This window comes from Stegostoma tigrinum, chromosome 13, assembly GCF_030684315.1.
Source record: "Stegostoma tigrinum isolate sSteTig4 chromosome 13, sSteTig4.hap1, whole genome shotgun sequence".
Classification (NCBI taxonomy): domain Eukaryota; kingdom Metazoa; phylum Chordata; class Chondrichthyes; order Orectolobiformes; family Stegostomatidae; genus Stegostoma; species Stegostoma tigrinum.
The window spans coordinates 41182699-41203268 of record NC_081366.1 but is presented as its reverse complement, the minus strand read 5'-3'; the positions used below and the strand labels follow the sequence as shown (position 1 = coordinate 41203268).

Genomic DNA, 20570 nt, shown 5'->3' with positions numbered 1-20570 from the left:
TTCCTTGAGCCAGGTCCCTGTTATCCCCACATCATGTGTTCCTGTGGAAATCTGCACCTGTAAGTCCCCAGCATTATTGACCGCATTCTGTATTCACATATAATAACCTTAATATAGTATATTTACACTTAATTTCTTTCTTCTTCACTCCAGCTTCATCTATCAACATGCTGCACTCTCTCCGAGAGTCAAATATATCTCCATGTATTTTATGATCCCTGGTATTCGTCTCCACTATTTTCTCTTGGTTGTTACACCACTGCCAAGTTATTTTAAAGCCCTCCCAGCAGCACTAGCAAAAGGTCCCACAAGAAATTCATCCCCAGCTCTGTACCAGTGCAACCGTTCACCTTGTACAAGTGACATCGTCCTTAGAGACAGCCCAGCATCCCAGGAATCCATAACCCTCCCTGCTGCACCATTTTCACGACCACATATTCATTTGCCTTTTCTTCCTATGTCTGTACTGGGAACAACCTGGAGATTACTATATTTCAGATCCTCCTGGCTAATTTTCTACCTAGCTACCTAAGTTCTGATTGCGGGACCATGCCTAGCAAAATCAGACCAGAATCACACAAGAGGAGTATCATAGGGCTGGGGAAGACGGTTAATGAGGCAGGTTTATTGAAAATTCACTAGGCTGTGCAGTGAAATACCTAAAAAGACTGAACTCAGTTGGAAGAATTTCAGTTTCAACCTGTTGTTATTTTTGCTGGATAGTGAGAGTGTTTCAGATTTCTAATTCTGGTCTGCAAGTGTGATTATTTCAGTGTTTAATCCTATTTGTAAAGAGTATCATGTTCATTTTGGGAGAATATTCAATCTTGCTTGGCAGATTTTCTTAACTCTGTACAAAGCTGGGATGCAGCTGCAGTAATTTGAGATGTTTCTTCGACAAGAATGGAAAACTAGCTAAAATGCCAATCCATTTTGTCATGGTGCTCCAGCTACAACCCCATCACTACTGCTTTATTTGGAGTTTCATATTAAATACTGCCACCTTCACATTGTGATACTGGCCTGGAAGATCTCAGGCTCTGATTAAGAAAAATTCCAAGGTATGAACCCTGCACCTGTGATTAACTAGAAATATTATAAAGATAGTACAAAACGTAAAGAAGAAGAAATAACTGTACTCACACAAACAATAAATCAGACGATTAGACAGATGAGAAAAGACAACAAAGGGTTCCCAAAAAAATAGTAAAAAGAGAATGTTAGAGTATGACAAAAACTAGTCAGAAACATTGAAACAGAAACTAAGGGTTTCTACAAACATTTAAAGGAGAAGAGTTAACAAAGTGAAAATCAATCGGATTGAATGACTGAGTGGAGAATTAATAATAGAAAATAAGGAAATGGCTCATAAATTTAACAAGTATATTGTATCAATCCTCACTGCAGAGACTATAAATAATGTCCGAGAAGCAGTAACAAGTCAGGAAATGGAAGGGACTGAAGAACTCAAAAAAATCACAATCACCATAGAAATGGTACTGTCAGCTATGGCTGGGTCCTGATAGATTTCTTCCTAGTGTCTTAAAAGTGGCAAGTATGATAATCGACTTTAATTTTCCCGAACTTCTTGAATCAGGGATGTCCTCCTTAGATTGGAAGATGACAAAATGTCCTTTATATAAAAAGGGAGACAGATGGAAAGGGGCTATAGGCCAAATAATTTAGCATCTTCTTTAAGGATTTTCTTTATTTCCTTACTTTCAGGAAAATATGAGAAACTTTGCATAAAGACATTTTGGCAGGGCACTTGGTTAAGTTAATCAGGCCGAGGCAATGTTTGTTGAAGATAAATCAATCTATTGGAGTACTTTGAGGAGGTAAAACTATCTGTGGATAAAGGGGAATGTGTGGATGGACTCTGGTTAGATTTTCAGAATGCATTTGTTAAGGTGTCGCATCAAAGGTTATTGTGGAAAATAAAAGCTTATGTTGTCGCATATTAGTATGGATAGAAGATTGTTGGCTAACAGGAAGCAGCTGGTAGGTGCAAATGGTTCTTCAATTGACAAGGCAAAACACGTGATGCACCAGAGGAATTGATGCTGGAACCTCAAATGTTTGTAATTTGTAATGAAATTAGATGAAGAGACAGAGGGTATATTTTCCAGCAAAATTTGCTGACGACACAAAGATAGGTAGAAAAGTAAGTTGTGTAGAGAACATGATTACAAAAAAAAGTATTGAGTGAATGGGAAAAGCTGAGTTTATTGTGGGAAAATGTGCAGTTGGTCATTTCAGCAGCAAGAATGAAAAAGAAGCATATTATCTAAATGGTGACAGATTGAAAATCTGAGATACAGAGGGATCTGGGTGTTCTCATACATAAATCACAAATGATTACTATGCAGGCACAGGATATGATGAGAAAAGCTCAGAAAAAGGTTATTTATTGTGAGGCGAATTCAATTCAAAAGCAGCAAGATTATGCTTCAGTAACACAGAGCACTGGTGAGACTGTGTCTGAAGCACTGTGCGCAGTATCAGTTACTTTATTTAAAGAAGGATCTAAATGTGTTGGAGGCATTCTGAGAAGGTTTACTAGACTTATGCAGGAAACTGCCTTACGAAGAAGGGTTGAACAGGATAGGCTTGTATCTGTTAGAGTTTAGAAAAGCAAGAAGTGACTTGATTGAAACACAGAAAATCTTGAGAGGTCTAAACCAGGGTAAATGTGAAAAGAATGTGTCCTTTTATGAAATAATCTAGAATTAAAGTCTACTGTTTAAAAATCAGGGATCACCCATTTAAAATGGAAATTTATCAACCTTTCTTCTCTGATAATAATGAGTCTTTGGAACTCTGTTCCTGAAGAGCTGGTGAATGCATAGTCCTTGAAAATGTTCAAAGCAGTGGTAGATAGATTCCTGCTCAGGAGTTAAAAGGTTTTCAGGCGTTTGTATAGTTTCATTTTTCCTAAAGTGCTCAGACGTCTGTCTTGTGCTCAAGCACGTCATGCTTTTTACTCTGGTGCATGTTTTAAGTCTTCTGAGGTCCCGTCCTGTCTTTGGAGTATTCCCTTTTCCTTGGTATCTCTTGAAGTCTGTTTCAGCTCCTGGCTCTGGAGGTTCTTCCCCAATGGCCACCATGTTTTATCTTGCACTTTATGTGAATACTACCATGTGCACATCAAGGTACTGGTCTGGAGTGTCTCAGGCTGTGAATAATTGCACAAACAATGCCCCTAAAGCTGCTTGCTTCTTATTGCATAGCAAAGCTCTTTAGATGTTTATGTACTGTAACACTTTTATTGAAAAAGTGTGTGTGGTAGGTTCGGCAATAGAACTCTCTAGTGTTGTAAGGCCTCTCTCTTCATATGGTCATTCAGAATTGTATCTTCTCTCTTACTGATGTCAAAGTTATGAGACCAGATACATCACTGTGATTTGTCTGGACCTCATTATTATCATGCAATGAGCTACATTTCTCTTTAGTTTTAAGGAACAATTGGAAAACATCATCCGGCTCATAGGTCTCAATGACTTTGGCAATGAATTCATTTTTCAACCAAAATGTTGTCGTCTTTAAGATGAAAATGTTTTTGTCAAAAATCCTGGTAACAGTGTTATTTTCAAAGCTTACGTAGTCACTTAAGTTATTTCAGTACAATCAACATTTCCAGGAAGTGAATGACCTAACTGTAACTCGTTGGCCTTTAGACAGCATCTGCTCCATGTCAGTGTATGTCTATAATATAAGAACATCACCAGTAATTCTTGATCCAGTTCCTTTATTGTCAATATGGTATCGGAAACACAACCAAATACCCTGAAACCAACTGCAAAGAGACTTTTAGTTTGAAGACCTGAGCAATATATTATATTTAATAAGAACAAATAAGGCAGATTTGTCAGTGCTGCAGAAGCAGCTTCAGAGGCTTGGGGATGTCAAAATTCTGTTACAAAGCATCGAGGCGGTGATTCAACATGCTCTCCTGCCTACTCACACTTATTCCAGGGGTACAATCATCTCACCTGCACTGCTAGCAACGCAATCAAGCTAATTAAAGAGATATTTAACAGAACTTATCACAAGCTTAGCAACATGAAGCTCTGTCCTCTGTTTGGTTCCCTGATGAGTGAGAGCAGGCAGCATTACACTGGCCCAGCTGAAAGAGATCTAAACGTTTCCAGCAGCAAATTGCAAAGCAGCTGTCTTTATTCAAAGCCTTGCTTTGAGTGTTGAAAGCCTGGTGACGGATGTCTCTAAATTGTCACATCACACAAGCCTCAGCAGCACTCGCACCAGTCACTAGTAAGGGCTGCTGGCTTCCTCTGGAATGGGATGAGCTGACTGCAGTTTCCTCTGCCTGAACCAGCCCACCGTTCCTAATTATGTGGCATGGAGTTGACTTCTAATTGGCCACTCTGCATCAAATTCTGTCTGAAACAGTGCTGCCACCTTGTGTGGGTTCACGACTTGGAAGTTAGTCAACAATAGATTCCCAAAGCTAAAGTCCTCCGTAAGGACTGGTTTTTCAGAATATTGCAAAAGGCGACAACTGTCTTTACACAAATTTGTCTGCAAAATTGAAAGGGTATTATTTCAAACATTTCAAAGCACTTAGATTTATAATATTAAAACCTCCAGATTTTAGCTTTAGGGCAAAGCACATAGTCCAGTAACAAAAGTTATATAAATACTTAAGAACTCGTAATTTAATTCTTCTTGATCCCAATAGTTTCTACTCTGATTATTTACCCTTCATTTACAATTGTAGTTCAGTTTATTCCCAAAAATGTACATATAAAAATGCTGCAGTATTGTAAAGCAATATAATGTCCTGATACGACTAGATAGTAATGATTGTTCAAGGTTATTGTTTATACCTAAATTGGTTTGATTATTTAAGGTTATTGATTAAAAACTACAAGCAACTTCATATATGACATTATATTAATTTAGCTATAACTTGCAGAGTTTTGCATTTCTCCAACAATCAGGGAAGAAAATCAGAGAAAAAAATCAGAGATAACGGGAACTGCAGATGCTGGAGAATCCAAGATAACAAAGTGTGGAGCTGGATGAACACAGCAGGCCAAGCAGCATCTCAGGAGCACAAAAGCTGACATTTTGGGCCTAGGCCCTTCATCAGAAAAGCCATATTGCAGAAAAATCATATTGCTCAAGAGATGCATAAAGTCTCTAGGAATTACACCTTGCCAGCAGCACAATCAGAAAATAAATAATAAACAATGATCAGTGGTGTGGTGCTTGGAACAATTCCTGTGTACAACAGGTCAGAAGAATGTTTAAATGAAAAACTACTGTCTTTAATTACCCATGATTCAGTTATAGGTGACAGTAAGTTATTAGTCTTAGTAAGGCTCAGGTAGTTGGTTTGGAACATGGTAATGTGATATCAGTGCTTCTCTGAATTTAAGGAAAAGAGCATTGTTGAGAGTATGAAGGAAACTAAATATAATATGTGCAATGAAAAACCTTACATGCTAGTTACTGAAAGTAAGGCAGAAAATGGAAGAAAACCTTGCAGTATCAAACACTGATATTGCTACAATTACACACCAGAAATAAGCCATTCAGCCCCACTGATCCATCTGCTGTTTACGCCGCCCTCCACAATTCACCTCGCATTCTGTTTCATTTTCCCAAATAAGCATAAACTTCTTTTTCTTTTCATGAAGTTACATAAATTTCCATTAAATGTATTTAATATTTACCTCAACAACTGCATCTGACAGCAAACATCTACATTCTAAACTGGATAAAGAGGTTTAGTTGAATTCCCTGCTTAGTAGTAATAATCTTATTTGAGACCTTTATTTTGGAAGATATTAAAAGTAGATGGCAAGCAAAACAAACTATATCCTAAATAGTGTAGTAAATTGGGAAATATATTTAATTCTGATGCTCAGTTGGCTTGCATAATTATGATAGCTTCATACATGAAGTTTATTATTATTACATAAAATATTGCCAGCCATTTACCAACCTTGTGCAATACCGTTAATATTTTTAAAAACCTAATAAAGCATTCTTATTTTAGATAGTACCTCCTATATAGTAGGTAGGATAAGAGCTCCTGAGAGTTGTGCAGAAACTTCGTTGGTACTTGTCACTTAATTCTGATATTCCATTTCAGTCTCAAAAGGAATATAGACAACATTTAATTCTAACATTGGCAACTAACATTGTGTCAACACTGAAAAGTACAATACAATCTTGAGATAAAACACTAGAGAAAATTACAGTAAAATATATGTATAAAAATACACCACTTAATGATTTGTACTTTTTAAAGGCAGTGGATCATCACTTTTGCTGATCATTAATTGGTCTTCACTTAAAATTTCATTCCAAGTGGTTTGTTCTGGTACACTATATTCTATTCTCTCCTGCGCCAAATGCTTCAGGATCATGGTTGACAGAAAATGTGAGTCCATTTGTCGTTCCTCTAAGTCATCTGCAATGTAGAATATATAGATATATTGATATAGATACACATATAAAATGTAACGTTATAAATATTAAAGAACTGTTGATTCAGGGACCAGAGATAATGGGGACTGCAGATGCTGGAGAATCCGAGATAACTAAGTGTAGAGCTGGATGAACACAGCAGGCCAAGCAGCATCAGAACATCCAGCTCTACACTTTGTTATCTCGGATTCAGGGACCATAACAGGAATTGTTTATTCAATCCAAAACCACCTTCTATTTAGTGCAGAGACAACATGGTGTAGACCTGGATGAACAGAGCAGGCCAAGCACCATCAGAGGAGCAGGAAAGCTGACGTTTCGGGCCTAGTGCATTTAACATTTTTGGTGTCTGCTGGCTGCTTCCAAAGGGCTGCACCCTCATCACCAAGTCTGTTGCTATCTATTGTGAACTTATTGTCTATTGGGACTTCAGTGGTATTACTCCATCCCCATTCCATCAACTATCCCACCCAAACTGTCCCAGCATTGTTAGACCATTTATTGCCAATTCCTAAGCAGAATCTCGTTTCTTTTTTTGGCTCAAACACCTCAAGTTTTTCCGTTCCCCTCACATACAAATGTATGGATGGAGCAGAAGTAGGCTGATTGCCCTTTAGTTTGCTGATAAGATCACGGCTGATTAATCATATCACCAATTCCACATTCTTGCTTACACCCAAAGCTTTTCCAAGTTAAGTACCCAAAATCTATCCACCTCTGCCTAAAAAAATTGAAAGACTGTGCTTCCACCACCTTTCAGGAAGAGGGTTCAAATGGCTTACGACACTCTGAGGGAAAGAGATGTCATCTCAACTTCACCTTGAACAGACATGACCTTCATTTTAAAATACGCCACCAGTTCCAGATTCTCCTACTAGAGGGAACATCCTTTTCATATCTAGGCACAAAATGCCCCTCAAGATCTTTAGTGTTTCAACTAGTAGCTTCTTACTCTTCTAGACTGTCAAACCTTTCCTCAAATGACAATACACCAACACAGAAATCATCTAGTAAACCTTTTCTGAATTTGTTCCAAAGTATCTAAAGAAGAAGGTCAATACTGCACTCATTATTATATATGTGGTCTCACCGCTGCCCTGTCGAATAAAATATTAATATGAAGGGAGCAGTTTTTGAGGGAGAGAAAGTTAGCTAGAAATCTAAAAACAGTATGAATGTTTTTTTAAAAGAAGACCTACCACAGTATTGGTCGGATACAAAGTGAGCCTGAGGAATTAATAATGGAAATGAGATGATAAATGCATTGAACAGATATTTTGCACTGATCACTGAGGCCAGAAGAAACATGCCAGAAATAGCTGTAAATCAGGAAATGGAAGGGAGGGAGGACCTCAAGAAAGGTATATTTCCGGACAAGTGGCATTGAGTTAAATTGTTGGAGCTGTACACTGACAGTGCACCCAAATCCCTCCCCAACATCCGACCTACCTACGCCCCCAACCCCTGCCCGGCCAGGTCGTGATGTATTCCAACCTAGATCTTAAACAAAGTGGCTAATAAAATAGGTAATGCATTGATTCAAATTTTCTAAACTTCCCCAGATTTTACACAGGTTCCATCAGATAGAAAGGTGGCAAATGCAACTCCTTTATTCAACAAGGGAGGGGAATAGAAAGCAAAAATGTCAGACCAGATAGATTAACATGTGACTTAGAGAGAATGTTAAGGATGCAATTATTAAGGACCTTTTTGCAGGGCGTGTGGAAAAATTCAGTGTAACCAGAAAGAGTCGAGGTGGTTTTGTGTGAAAAAGAAATCATGTTTGACCAAAATATTGCAGTTTTTTGAGGAGGTAACATATGTTGTGGATTACTAATTTACTAATGACTACTAATTACTAATGTTACTAATTTGCATGTGGCTCAGGTAATAATTCAGAGATTGTAACCTTTGAGGTTTTGTTTCTTAACTTGGTTTCTAGCTCCTAATACTGATTAGGCAAAACTGTTTCCTTTCGGCTGCCTAAGTTATTGCTATTTACATGGACCACAATGGCTTGATTCATTCCCTCCAAATGTAAGTTCCTCTCCAGTCCTGAGTGGATGTCCTGAACACTGACATCTGGCATCCAGATAGTGTTCTGGACTCTTGTTCTTTGCTGCAGAGAAAACTGTAAGTCCCCTTCACTATACTGTCCCCTACCACCACTACATTGCTCTTTGCTCCCCACAACGGAATGGTTTACTGTGCCACAGTGCAGTGGTCAGTTACCTCACTGACCCTAAAATCACAACTGTCATCCAAACAAGCTGAGCCTCAAACCTGTCGGGCAATTGTAGAGGCTCAGGCTTCTCATGCATGCCTCCTGGGTCCCCTTACCTGTCTCACCTGTAGTCAGACTCAGCTGTCCAAATCAGAAGACCCTACTCTAAAGGCTGTGACTGCCTCCAGGTCCAAAGCATCCAGGAAACTCTCCCTCACCCTGATATGTTACAGTGTCTTAAGATTAGCCTCCAACTCAAACTCTGTGCCCACACTCTTCCAACTGCAAATGCTTCCTATAGATGTGTTTGCCCTGGGTCACACTGTATCCATGAGCTCCATATGCCGCAGCTATGACACATCACCTCTCCTACCATCCTTAAATGTGTTTTAATTAACTGTTTAACCACTTTTTTCATTTGGTTTATCTTTTCATTGTCAGTTTTATTAACCTTACCACCGATTCCTATACTGTCAAGGTCTTGAGAGTAGAATAGATCTTAAGTAGTTCCTAGATACTCAATAAACAGCTTCCCCAGTACTGCATTAAGAAACTACCTCTAGAAGGTTAAAAAGGTGCCTTCCTAAATTATGTCACTTCAACTACTCTTCAGCAGAGAATGAGAAAACCTTAAGCTTGAGAATTTGAGAACTAGAATAGAGGATTACAGTTAAATACAAATAAAATTAGATTTCTACAAAGAAATTAAGACTCCTTTAATCACAACTGTCAACATCAAGGACCATTCATCTCAAAATCCCACTTGTATACTATTCTTAAGGATACAATCTCAAATTTTCACAAAACCTCTCCTCTAATCCCTGACTGCTTTGATGACTTCCATTTATAAGAAACACACCTAGTACACCTGTTATCCAAGCCACCTATTGTATTTGATTCTATGAGCGCTACCTACTAGAAACCGTCCAAGGCCTAAACCCAACTCTGGCGTTCCTACTCCAGTGCAACTCATTTCCCTGTCCTCACTGTCATGGTTCCACCTTCTCTCCAATACCCTCAGTTTAACCCTGAAGACCCACTGCGGATAGCACTAACACTGCCTTTTGGGATGATTTTTGTTACAACATTCCTGCACAGAATTAAGACATTCACCCATCTACAGGTGGACTATGCATATGATAAGACTAACATTCGTTCCTGTGCACAATACATTCTGTCTCCCTTTGCATTGTACAGGCTGCCTCCCTGCTCGAGACACCCTGCTTCAATTGGCCAGACTCTGTATCACGTTCAACTGGTGCCACCCATTCCCAATAAATACCTGCTCTGAAAACACTTCCCAAGAGAACAAATCAATGGCTACTGATTCCAAATCCAATTAGTGCACACTTGCTGCATGTCACTTATATCCAGTCATGAACAAGAAGGCATATATTGTGCATGTGCAGGCAAGTTAATTGGGAAGGGGGATAATTCTAGTGACATTTCATTAGAATGCATGACATGCAAATGAATGCAAGAGGGCTTCCCGATGCCTATCATTTTAAAGTTTGAAGGACTTGAGTCCCAAGTTCCCTGCTGATGTCAGGAAGCTGATTTTAGGATTCCTATACAATTAAGTTCCCTGACCCATTTTGTTACATTTTCCTGGTGGCATCACAAAATTTTACCCTTGATGTCTGCCAAGGGACATAGCTGGGATAAGTGAATGAGTAAACATTTAGAATTTCGGGTATAACGCGAGAAGTTTTGAAGTTGTCTATTTCTGTAGAAAGAACAGAAATGCAGAGTGTAGTGATTGTAACAATGTCAATTAAGTGGTCATCACAGAATATCAGTGCCCTGATTGGAGCTGTTAATCTGGTCCAATCTGGGAGCCCTGGCTGACAGAACAGGAGTGACAGACATCTTGATCACTCTGAAAGCTGGCTCTGAGAGCTGGATCAGTTTCAAGGACCCTACACGTATAAACAAAGGGTGACTTGGTGAGAGGATACTGGCCTCTGTTGAGTTATTTCACAGAGTATTACTTAAACTGAGAGAGACTGCAGAATGCTGCAGTAGAGAAAGATTTGAGTGCTCTTTTACATGAATCACAAAAATGTCAGCATGCAGTTACAGCAAGTAATTAGAAAGGAAAATTGAATGTTGGTTTTTCACTGCAAGGGGATGCAAAATTTAAGTAAGGAAGTTTTGCTACAGCTTTCCAGAGCATTGGTCAAATGATACCTAGACTGCTGTAGGCAGTGTCATGATAGTACTAAAATTACAAGGTCATAAGATTTTGGAGCAGAAGTAGGCATTTCAGCCCATCAAGTCAGCTCTATCATTCAATGAAATCATGGCTGATGTGATAATCCTTCATTCCACTTTCCTGCTTTATCCCCAATAACCCTTGATTCCTTTTCTGATTAAAAATCTATCTCAGCCTTGAACATACATAGCCACTCAGCCTCTGCATTTCTCTGTGGTAAAGCATTCCAAAGATTGACTGAGAGGCAGAATTCCTACTCATCTCTGTCATAAGTGTGCAATCCCTTAATTTGAAATTATGCTCCCTATAGCTATGCTCTCCAACAAGGTAAAACAACCTCTCCAAATCAAAAATTGGTTTTGAATTCCATTATCTGATTTTAACCTCTGTGATGTTAATGAATTGAAATGATTTTAAAAATGAGAAATACTGATGTAAAATGGATACAGGATTAGCTGCCCATGACACACATATTAGCCAAGCTTCAAGAAACCAACATGAAATAACTGAAATCATCTGAAGAACATTTAATCAGATGACCCAAACTAGCCCACTCACTCAGGTACAAAAATCTCCTCATTTACCTGTATTTTACATGTTGGAGATGAAACATATCACCTGTGATCATCAAACCTGGAACAATGAACATTGACATTGTCGCACAGAAACCAGCTTGTATTTCAGGGATCTGCACTAGGCAAGCAGGAGAGATGGATTTGTAACATCAGTACTCAAGAAATTTCTCTCACTTGGCCTTTCAATACTGATAGAACCTTATGGCTCAAGCCACCTGACGAACTTTCAACTGTATGTTCCAATCATCTTCCTTTTGTACTGGGCTCAATTAGACCGCTGTTTGATTGATAACTGACAAGGGATTAAAGGGTTTAGGATGGTCAGGTAGGACAGAACTTAAGGTCACACAGTCAAGTCAACATGATTTATTGAATGGCAGAGTCAGATCGAGGGCCTAAATCAGCTATTCCTGCCCATATTTATTATGTTTACATGATTTTTATTTGGACAATAGTAGGAGACAGTAAGTAGCACTGTGAAGTTGTGTATAGAGTGTGGTTCCCTTAAGATATAAAGTGTATTTCTAAGCTTTGAGATTTATACAGAAAAAAAATCTGTTTGTAGCTGAAAATGTACAGCCAGTTCTAAAATTGAAACATATATCAATTGGCTGTGTCATTGGAAACTTTAGGCCTGTTTTGATATTTTGGGAACTAGCAGGAATTAGCCACCTAATTTAAATCAAGCACTTAGCGATCGAAAGCCAATTGAATATAAATCTGATGGTTTTGACAACATTGGACCAATGGTATTGTTAAAAAAATGGTGTGTCATCCAAGACAGAAAAGGAGAGGGTGTTTTGAAAATCGGGGGTGGGAGTGAACCGTCATCTGAAAAATAAACATCAGGCTCTCACAAGAAATCGCTAAGCTCTCTAAGAAAGCACCATTTTATTCATAAAAGGTACCACGGCACTTCTAGCTAAAAGTCATCACAGAGAAAGCATCCCTGAGAGCAGGGTCAGCAGAAAAAAGGTGTTTATGACTGGATAGACAATGGAGAAGGCAGAACCTTCCAGAAGACACATTCTGTGTGGACCTTGGGAGGCTAGGTTTTAATTTCTTTTTCTTATAACTTGGGTGATATAAGTGGTACTTGTGTTTTTTGGAATAGCATATCCGTAGAAGTTTGTTCAGTTAGGGAATAGATAGGAGTTAGAGAGCAATTGTTTGGTTTGTTAGTAGATCTGTTGTTTTGGTCACAATTATGGGTTAAATAAATAAATTGTTATTTATTACTTACAAAGTGAAAACCAAGGATTTTCTTTCATTTAATCTCCACTTCTCCATTACAGTTGATCACACCATCTTATACTGCATATGTAGGAACAGAAGTAGGCCACGCAACCCCTCAAGCCTGTTCCATCATTCAATGAGATTGGGACTAATCATTAACCAAACTTTGGCCCTTATCCCTTTTTACTTTTGCATAACTAAATAATTAAATATATTGGATTTAAGAATAATAAATGATCCAGCATCCACTGCCACTGGTGGAAGAGAGTTCCAGCACCCTTTGTGCTTCTTAATATCTCTCCTGAACAGTCTGGGCCTAATTCTCAGATTTTGCCTGTAGTTCTAGAGTCTATAAACAGTGGAAATAATTTTGTTTTATCTACCCTGTCTGTTGTCTGTGTTTTATTAACATTTATATGAGCTAATAAGAAGAGCAATTCTTCATGGGCACTTGGAAGTTTTTAATATTATTTTTGTATATTTCACAAACTTCCTGCTGAATAATATAGCTCATTGATCCTGTTCCTAATGGATACTGGATGAATGTATCAAACCTTCAGCATTTATCAGGATATTAGATTAATGTGAAAATCAAGCTACAGAATCTCTTACATACTGTAATATCTGATTCTCCATAATGAATGCAGAATGCAGAGAAGTTTATACACTGAATTATTTTAGTACATCTGAAGTTTTACATGGTATTAATCAATTTAATGGCCTCTGACCTTTAAAGGAGAGAACCCATAAGCATTTGCAGTATTATTGACATTTAGTTTTATGTGATGAATCTGACAGCTTAGTTAGGAAGAGGTATTAAATCTACTTTTCAAAAGGTTCCCAAATCCTCACTGCCTTCCCCTAGAAGATCATGAACTAACTTACTGGTGGTCTGCTTCCTGCAGCTTTCAGGAATACACCCAGCTTGATGAATGTAACAACCCAACGGAAGATTGTATTTGGAGCAGGCACTTAAATGGCAACCCTGATGTCTCTTTAAGTGTATGGTTGTTATCAGCCTTACTTTAATTCTGCACCCTCTTGCAATGAAAATGAACATTAAATCTTCCTTTGTCATTACTTGCTGTAACGGCATGCTGACTTTTTGTGATTCATGTAAAAGAACACTCAGATCATTCTGTACAGCAGCATTCTGCAGTCCCTCTCCATTTAAATAATTCTCAACTCATGGTCCAACACATTTTCCAAGGTTTGGAAGGCTGCCTGAATGAGTTTTGGAATACGGTGTTCAATTCTGGTCTCCCTGCTATAGGAAACATGTTGTGCGATTTGAAAGAGGTCAGGAAAAGAAGGGTTGGAGGGTTTGAGCCATAACGTGAGCTGAAAAGGCTGAGGCTATTTTCCCTGGAGGGTCAGAAGTTGAGGGGTGACATTACGGAAGTTTATAAAATCATGAGGGGCATGGATTGGGTGAGAAGCCAAGGTCTTTTTCCTAGGGTAATGGAATCCAAAACGAGAGGGCATAGATTTGTGACGGGGAAAGATTTAGAAGGAACCTAAGGGACAGCTTTTTTACACAGAAGGTGGTGTGTGTATGGAATGAGCTGCCAGATGTGGTGGTGAGGCTAATACAATTACAACATTAAAAGGCATCTGGATGGCTTTAGAAATAGGAAGATAATAGAAGGATATGGGCTAAATGTTGGTAAATGGGTATCTAAATGGCATGGATGAGTTAGACTGAAGGGTATGCTTCCACACTGTACATCTCTATTTAGACAACTACAGCCCACATGCCTCCCATTTGGTCCTCCTGATGTGTGTTTGCTCAGTGTCAGGAAGGGAAATCCAGCCGAGGCTTCATAGAGTCTCCTGTCAGGTATTGATTCAGTATCAGTGACATTTTGATGGCTTTATTACAATGCCAAAGGGTCTGTCAGAGGACGACAAATGTACAAATCAGAAACGCAACAAATGTATAAGCATTCTTGAAAAAGAAAATAGAAGAATAGCGCATTACTTGAATTGTGAAACTCTGCTTACATTCTATGGTGAATTTATTCTAAGGTCTCTTTAAATGGAAATACATTTTGCTCATAATGAAGACCAATGAAAAATGAGTTTTACATCAATTCAGAGACTTGATGTAAATCATCTGATGAATGCCTCAATGGATTCAACTTGTGATCCTGAAAGGCAAGTCCTAAACAAGTACAGAAATGAATATTTATACATACCGTCATATGGAATTAGTCTAAAGTAACCTGCACATTCTTGAGAGTTGTTCAGGATATTCACTAAGGTGACATAGAACAACTTGGCCTGCTCTAGACACTTCTCTTTGCTAAAAGCTGCAGAGGCATCGTTCGACATTTCAAACAGTGACCCCAGTGGTGTGGCATATTCAAGGACACAGTGATGAGGCTATGACAGGGAGGAAGGCACAGCATTACTGAATGGTTAGTAGTAAATTCAAGAAGCTAGTTAATGAGGTTGAAATCTATTTTCATATCAGTAGGTAATTTTACCTAAGTTTGAATAGGTTGATATTTATTTATCTTAACGTTAATTTTCAGAATGAATACCACCAAAAAATTTCAGTTTGTAAACTACTCTTATTATGTAATCATATAATATCCACAAAATTCAACTCCAGAAGGTAGAAGATAAACTTTAATTATTTGAAATGCATTCTGTACCCTGTTATTTTGATCATAAATGGTATAAATACTATTCCTGTAACTTCTTGCTTTTATCCCCGCTCTGTCAATACAGATCTCTGGCAGGTTTTGACAGAATTCAATCTTACTGTCCATCTTCTCCAGTTTGCCATAAATCTTACAGCTGAATGGGATTAGGATGTACAACTTCCAATTTTCTTTGCAATCTAGTACATTTTTAATGTTGTGTCTTTTTATTCTTTCTTCCAGATCTGAAAAGCACAAAACATTGTTAACTTAAACAGCGACTCAAAATAAACAATGCAAAGGAATATTTTTAATTTCAAATCATACAGGGAGTACAGTTTCAATTTGACGATTTCACTTAAGTTTTACATATATTGTAAGTAGTTTGGATGTTAGTGCTGTCTACGCAATTGTGTAAAATGTTATTGTAATATTTTAATTAATAGATCATTTTCATTATTGATAAAGGTAAAACAAAGTATTTTAAATTTAGAATAACTGCTAATAAAAATTTAAGTAAATGCACAGTAATTTTGAGTAAATACCTTGTGCTGTGAGAGTTAATAAAGTCAGTCCTCATGTCACTCTGTGATTAACCACCCTCCATACCAGAATTGACTTGGTAAGGGTTCCTGTATATTGTTACTATGCAGTGCTTACCATAAAAGTTTTGTGTGGTATTTGGATTTGATCTAATGGCAAATGAGGTGGTTACTGTTGTTTGTGCTGAAATGCCATTAGATTCATGGAGTCATGCAGCGCAGAAAACACCCTTCAGCTCATCGAATCTGTGTTGACACAGCCACTATTAAAAGTGCGCTAATGCCAATTTCCTGCACTTGTTTCATACTGTTGAATGTCATGAAATTTGAAGTACTTAAATATTTTTAAAGTTTTTAAAGTTCCCAGCCTTCACTACCTTATCAGGTAATGCATTTCACATTCTCATCACCTCCTACTGTTAGAGATTTTCTCAAATCATCTCTGAATCTCCTGCCCCTTACCTTAAAACTACACCCTCGCATGATTGACCCCTCAACCAAGGGGAACAGCTGCTCTCAATTCACCCTGGCCATACCCCTAATAACCTTATACGCCACAGTCATGTCCCCCCTCTTCTCTCCTCTAAAGCAAACAATCCAAGCCTAATCTAGTCTCTCCTTATTGCTCAATTTCTCCATTCTACGCAACATCCTGGTGAACCTCTTCTGAACTCCCTCTAGTGCTATCATGTTCTTCTTGCAGTTAGGTGACCATAACTGCACACAGTACTCCAGGTGTGGCCTGACCAACACGCTATACAGTTGCAACATTACCTCTTTGCTCTAATACTCTACGCCATGACTGATAAAAGCAAGTGTCACATATTTCTTTTTAACGATCCGATTCATGTGCTCTGCTAATTTTATGGATCTATGAATAATGATCCCAAGATGCCTCTGTTCCTCCAAGCCACTCAGTGTTCTGTCATTCATTAAATATTCCTGTCAACTCACATTTATCAGGGTTAAATACCATCTGCCACCGGTCTGCCCATCTGACCAACACATCTATATTTTCCTGTTACCTACAAGCATCTTCTTCACTTTTAACCACTTTGCCAGTCTTGGTGTTGTCCGCAAATTTGCTTAACAGTCCCCACATTTTCATCTATATCATTTATGTATATAGCAAACAATAAGGGTCCCATGTTCTGATCCTTGTGGTACATCACTGGACACCGATCTCCCGTCACTCAATCAACCTTCCACCACTACTCTTTGTGTTCAATTACTGAGCCAGTTTCTGGTCCAATCTGCCAGGTTTCCCTCAACTCCATGTACTTTAACCTTCTCAATCTGTCTCCCATGTGGGACCTTGTCAAAAACTTTTCTAAAATCCATAGAAACTACATCATCTGGACTTCCTTCATCCATAAAATTGATGACATTATCAAAAAATTCTCACAAATTTATTAGGCATGGCCTCCTTTTGACAAAGCTATGCTAACTATTCCTAATTAACCCATGCCTTTCCAAGTGGATATCAATCCAGAATACCAAGGGTATCAGATAAATGGGAATGACACCACCTGTAACTTGCCCTCCAAGCCAGTCACTATCCTGATTTGGACATACGTCACTATTCCTTCAGTCTCATTGAGTCAAAATCCTGGAATTCCCTCCCTTATGTCATTATGGGTTGGCCTACAGCACGTAGAATGTAAAAGTTCAAGAACACAACTCACCACCACCTCATTAAGTGCAACTAGACATAAGCAATAAATGCAACACCCTCATCCCATGAATTAATGAAAATAAATTCCAATCAATTCCAGTTTACGGTTGGGATAATTTTCTGCTATCATTCTCTTTCCTTGAATGGGTCTAATGGTCTACTTGGTTTCCAGTGGTACAGGGAAATCACTTGTAAACCTTAACTTGAATATTGTTGTAAATAAGATGTAGCTCATTGCAGGATATCAATCAGGTACAAGTTACATTAGACAATTCTTACAAAAGATTATGAGAAGACCTAGGTTAAACAGGTCTGCTCTCTTTGAGATTTGAAGATGTTTTTAACCCACCCAAGACCACATGATTTCAGACTGGGTGGAGCATAATGCAGTCTCCAGCATTAATCCTTTCATAACCATTACCTTATATCACAGTGGCCTTGAAAAAGGTTCAGAGGAAAGCCACAATAAATTTTGTCGAAAAGATTGTCGCAATAATAAATAAATACAATGTCGCAAAGAACAAAGATTGTTGAATATTTTGATGAAGTCTGGGTTTGGATAGACTTATTCTATCAAGTCCATTAACTAGACAGTGAATCATGACTATCATAATCACATCTTGAGTATGTACAGAATGTACAAACGTACAAATAAGGAACACACATAGGCCTCTCAGCCTCCTGGGCCTGTTGTGGCATTCAATAAGGTCACGGTTCATCTAATTACTTCTCCTAAGTACTCCCGGTAACTTACCACTACCTTGCTTATCAAGAATCTATCTACCTCTGTCTTAAAAAATATTTAATGACTCTGTTATCTTTGCCCTAAAGACTGGTGACCCTGTAAAGAAAATGTTCCGTGCCCTCTAAATCTTCTAAACTCTGGTGGATGCAAAACTAGCTTGTCCAACCTGTCCTCAAAAGTTAACCTGTCCATTCCAGGTATTAGAGATAATGGGAACTGAGATGCTGGAGAATCTGGGATAACAAAGTGTGGAGCTGGATGAACACAGCAGGACAAGTAGCATCTTAGGAGCACAAAAGCTGACGTTTCAGGCCTAGACCCTTCATCAGAAAAGGGGGATGGGGAGAAGATTCTGAAATAAATAGGGAGAGGGGGGAGGCGGACTGAAGATGGATAGAGGAGAAGATAGGTGGAGAGGAGAGTATAGGTGGGGAGGTAAGAAGGGGATGGGCCAGTCTGGGGAGGATGGACAGTTCAAGGGGGCGGGATGAGGTTAGTAGGTAGGAAATGGAGGTGCGACTTGAGGTGGGAGAAGGGGATAGGTGAGAGGAAGAACAGGTTAGGGAGGCGGGGATGAGCTGGGTTGGTTTTGGGATGCTGTAGGGAGAGGGGACAAGCTGGGCTGGTTTTGGGATGCAGTAGGGTGAAGGGAGATTTTGAAGCTGGTGAAGTCCACATTGATACCATTGGGCTGCAGAGTTCCCAAGCAGAATATGAGTTGCTGTTCCTGCAGCCTTCGGGTGGCATCATTATGGCACTGCAGGAGGCCCAGGATGGACATGTCGTCTGAGGAATGAGAGGGGGAGTTGAAATGGCTCATTACAGATCGAGTGTAGGTGTTCTGCAAAACAGTCTCCAAACCTTCGCTTGGTTTCCCCAATGTAGAGGAAGCCACACCGGGTACAGCGGATGCAGTATACCACATTGGCGGATGTGCAGGTGAACATCTGCTTGATGTGGAAAGTCATCTTGGGGCCTGGGATGGGGGTGAGGGAGGAGGTGTGGGGCCAAGTGTAGCATTTGCTGCGGTTGCTGGGGAAAGCGCCAGGTGTACCCACCCTCCTGCAAAAATTCCATCCCCTATTCCCAATTCCTTCGCTTCCGCCGCATCTGCTCCCAGGATGAGGCATTCCACTCCCGTACATCCCAGATGTCCCCGTTCTTCAAGGACCACAACATCCCTCCCACAGTGGTCGAGAACACTCTCGGCCGTGTGTCCCTCATTTCCCGCAACACATCCCTCACACTCCGCCCCTGCAATAAACGCCAAAAGTGAATCCCCCTCGACCCCACATACAACCCCACCAACCTCCAGCTACAACGCATCATCCTCCGACACTTCCACCATCTATAATCTGACCCCACCACTAAAGACATTTTTCCATCCCCACCCTTGTCTGCCTTCCGGAGAGACCACTCTCTCCGTGACTCCCTTGTCCGCTCCACACTCCCCTCAACCCCACCACACCCAGCACCTTCCCCTGCAACCGCAGGAAGTGCTACACTTGCCCCCACACCTCCTCCCTCACCCCCATCCCAGGCCCCAAGATGACTTTCCACATCAAGCAGATGTTCACCTGCACATCTGCCAATGTGGTATACTGCATCCGCTGTACCTGGTGTGGCTTCCGCTACATTGGGGAAACCAAGCGAAGGTTTGGAGACTGTTTTGCAGAACACCTACACTCGGTTCGCAATAAAGAACTGCACCTCCCACTCGCGAACCATTTCGACTCCCCCTCCCATTCTTTAGTCGACATGTCCATCCTTGGCCTCCTGCAGTGCCACAATGCTGCCACCCGAAGGTTGCAGGAACAGCAACTCATGTTCCGCTTGGGAACCCTGCAACCCAATGGCATCAATGTGGATTTCACCAGTTTCAAAATCTCCCCTCCCCCCACTGCATCCCAAAACCAGCCCAGCTCATCCCCGCCTCCCTAATTTGTTCTTCCTCTCAAGCTATCCCCTCCTCCCACCTCAAGCCGCACCTCCATTTCCTACCTACTAACCTCATCCCGCCCCCTTGACCTGTCCGTCCTCCCCGGACTGACCTACCCCCTTCCTACCTCCCCACCCATACTCTCCTCTCCACCTATCTTCTTTTCTCTCCATCTTCGGTCTGCCTCCCCCTCTCTCCCGATTTATTTCAGAACTCTCTTCCCACGCCACTTTTCTGATGATGGGTCTATGCCCGAAACGTCAGCTTTTGTGCTCCTAAGGTGCTGCTTGGCCTGCTGTGTTCATCCAGCTC

The 20570-nt window shown here is 39.9% G+C and overlaps 1 protein-coding gene across 5 annotated transcripts in view; it reads right to left on the bottom strand.

The window, feature by feature from the left end:
* Positions 1-3791: 3791 nt before the first annotated feature.
* sting1 (stimulator of interferon response cGAMP interactor 1) overlaps positions 3792-20570 on the bottom strand; it is a 37557-nt gene continuing 20778 nt past the window's right edge. For all 5 annotated transcript variants that reach the window (XM_048542983.2, XM_048542980.2, XM_048542981.2 and 2 more), the window contains 3 exons: positions 15370-15602; positions 14908-15094; positions 3792-6442 (listed from right to left, as the gene is read on the bottom strand). In XM_048542983.2, the coding sequence (XP_048398940.1) occupies positions 6258-6442; positions 14908-15094; positions 15370-15602 (605 nt within the window). In that variant the 3' untranslated portion in view covers positions 3792-6257. The remainder of the gene's footprint in view (positions 6443-14907; positions 15095-15369; positions 15603-20570) is intronic.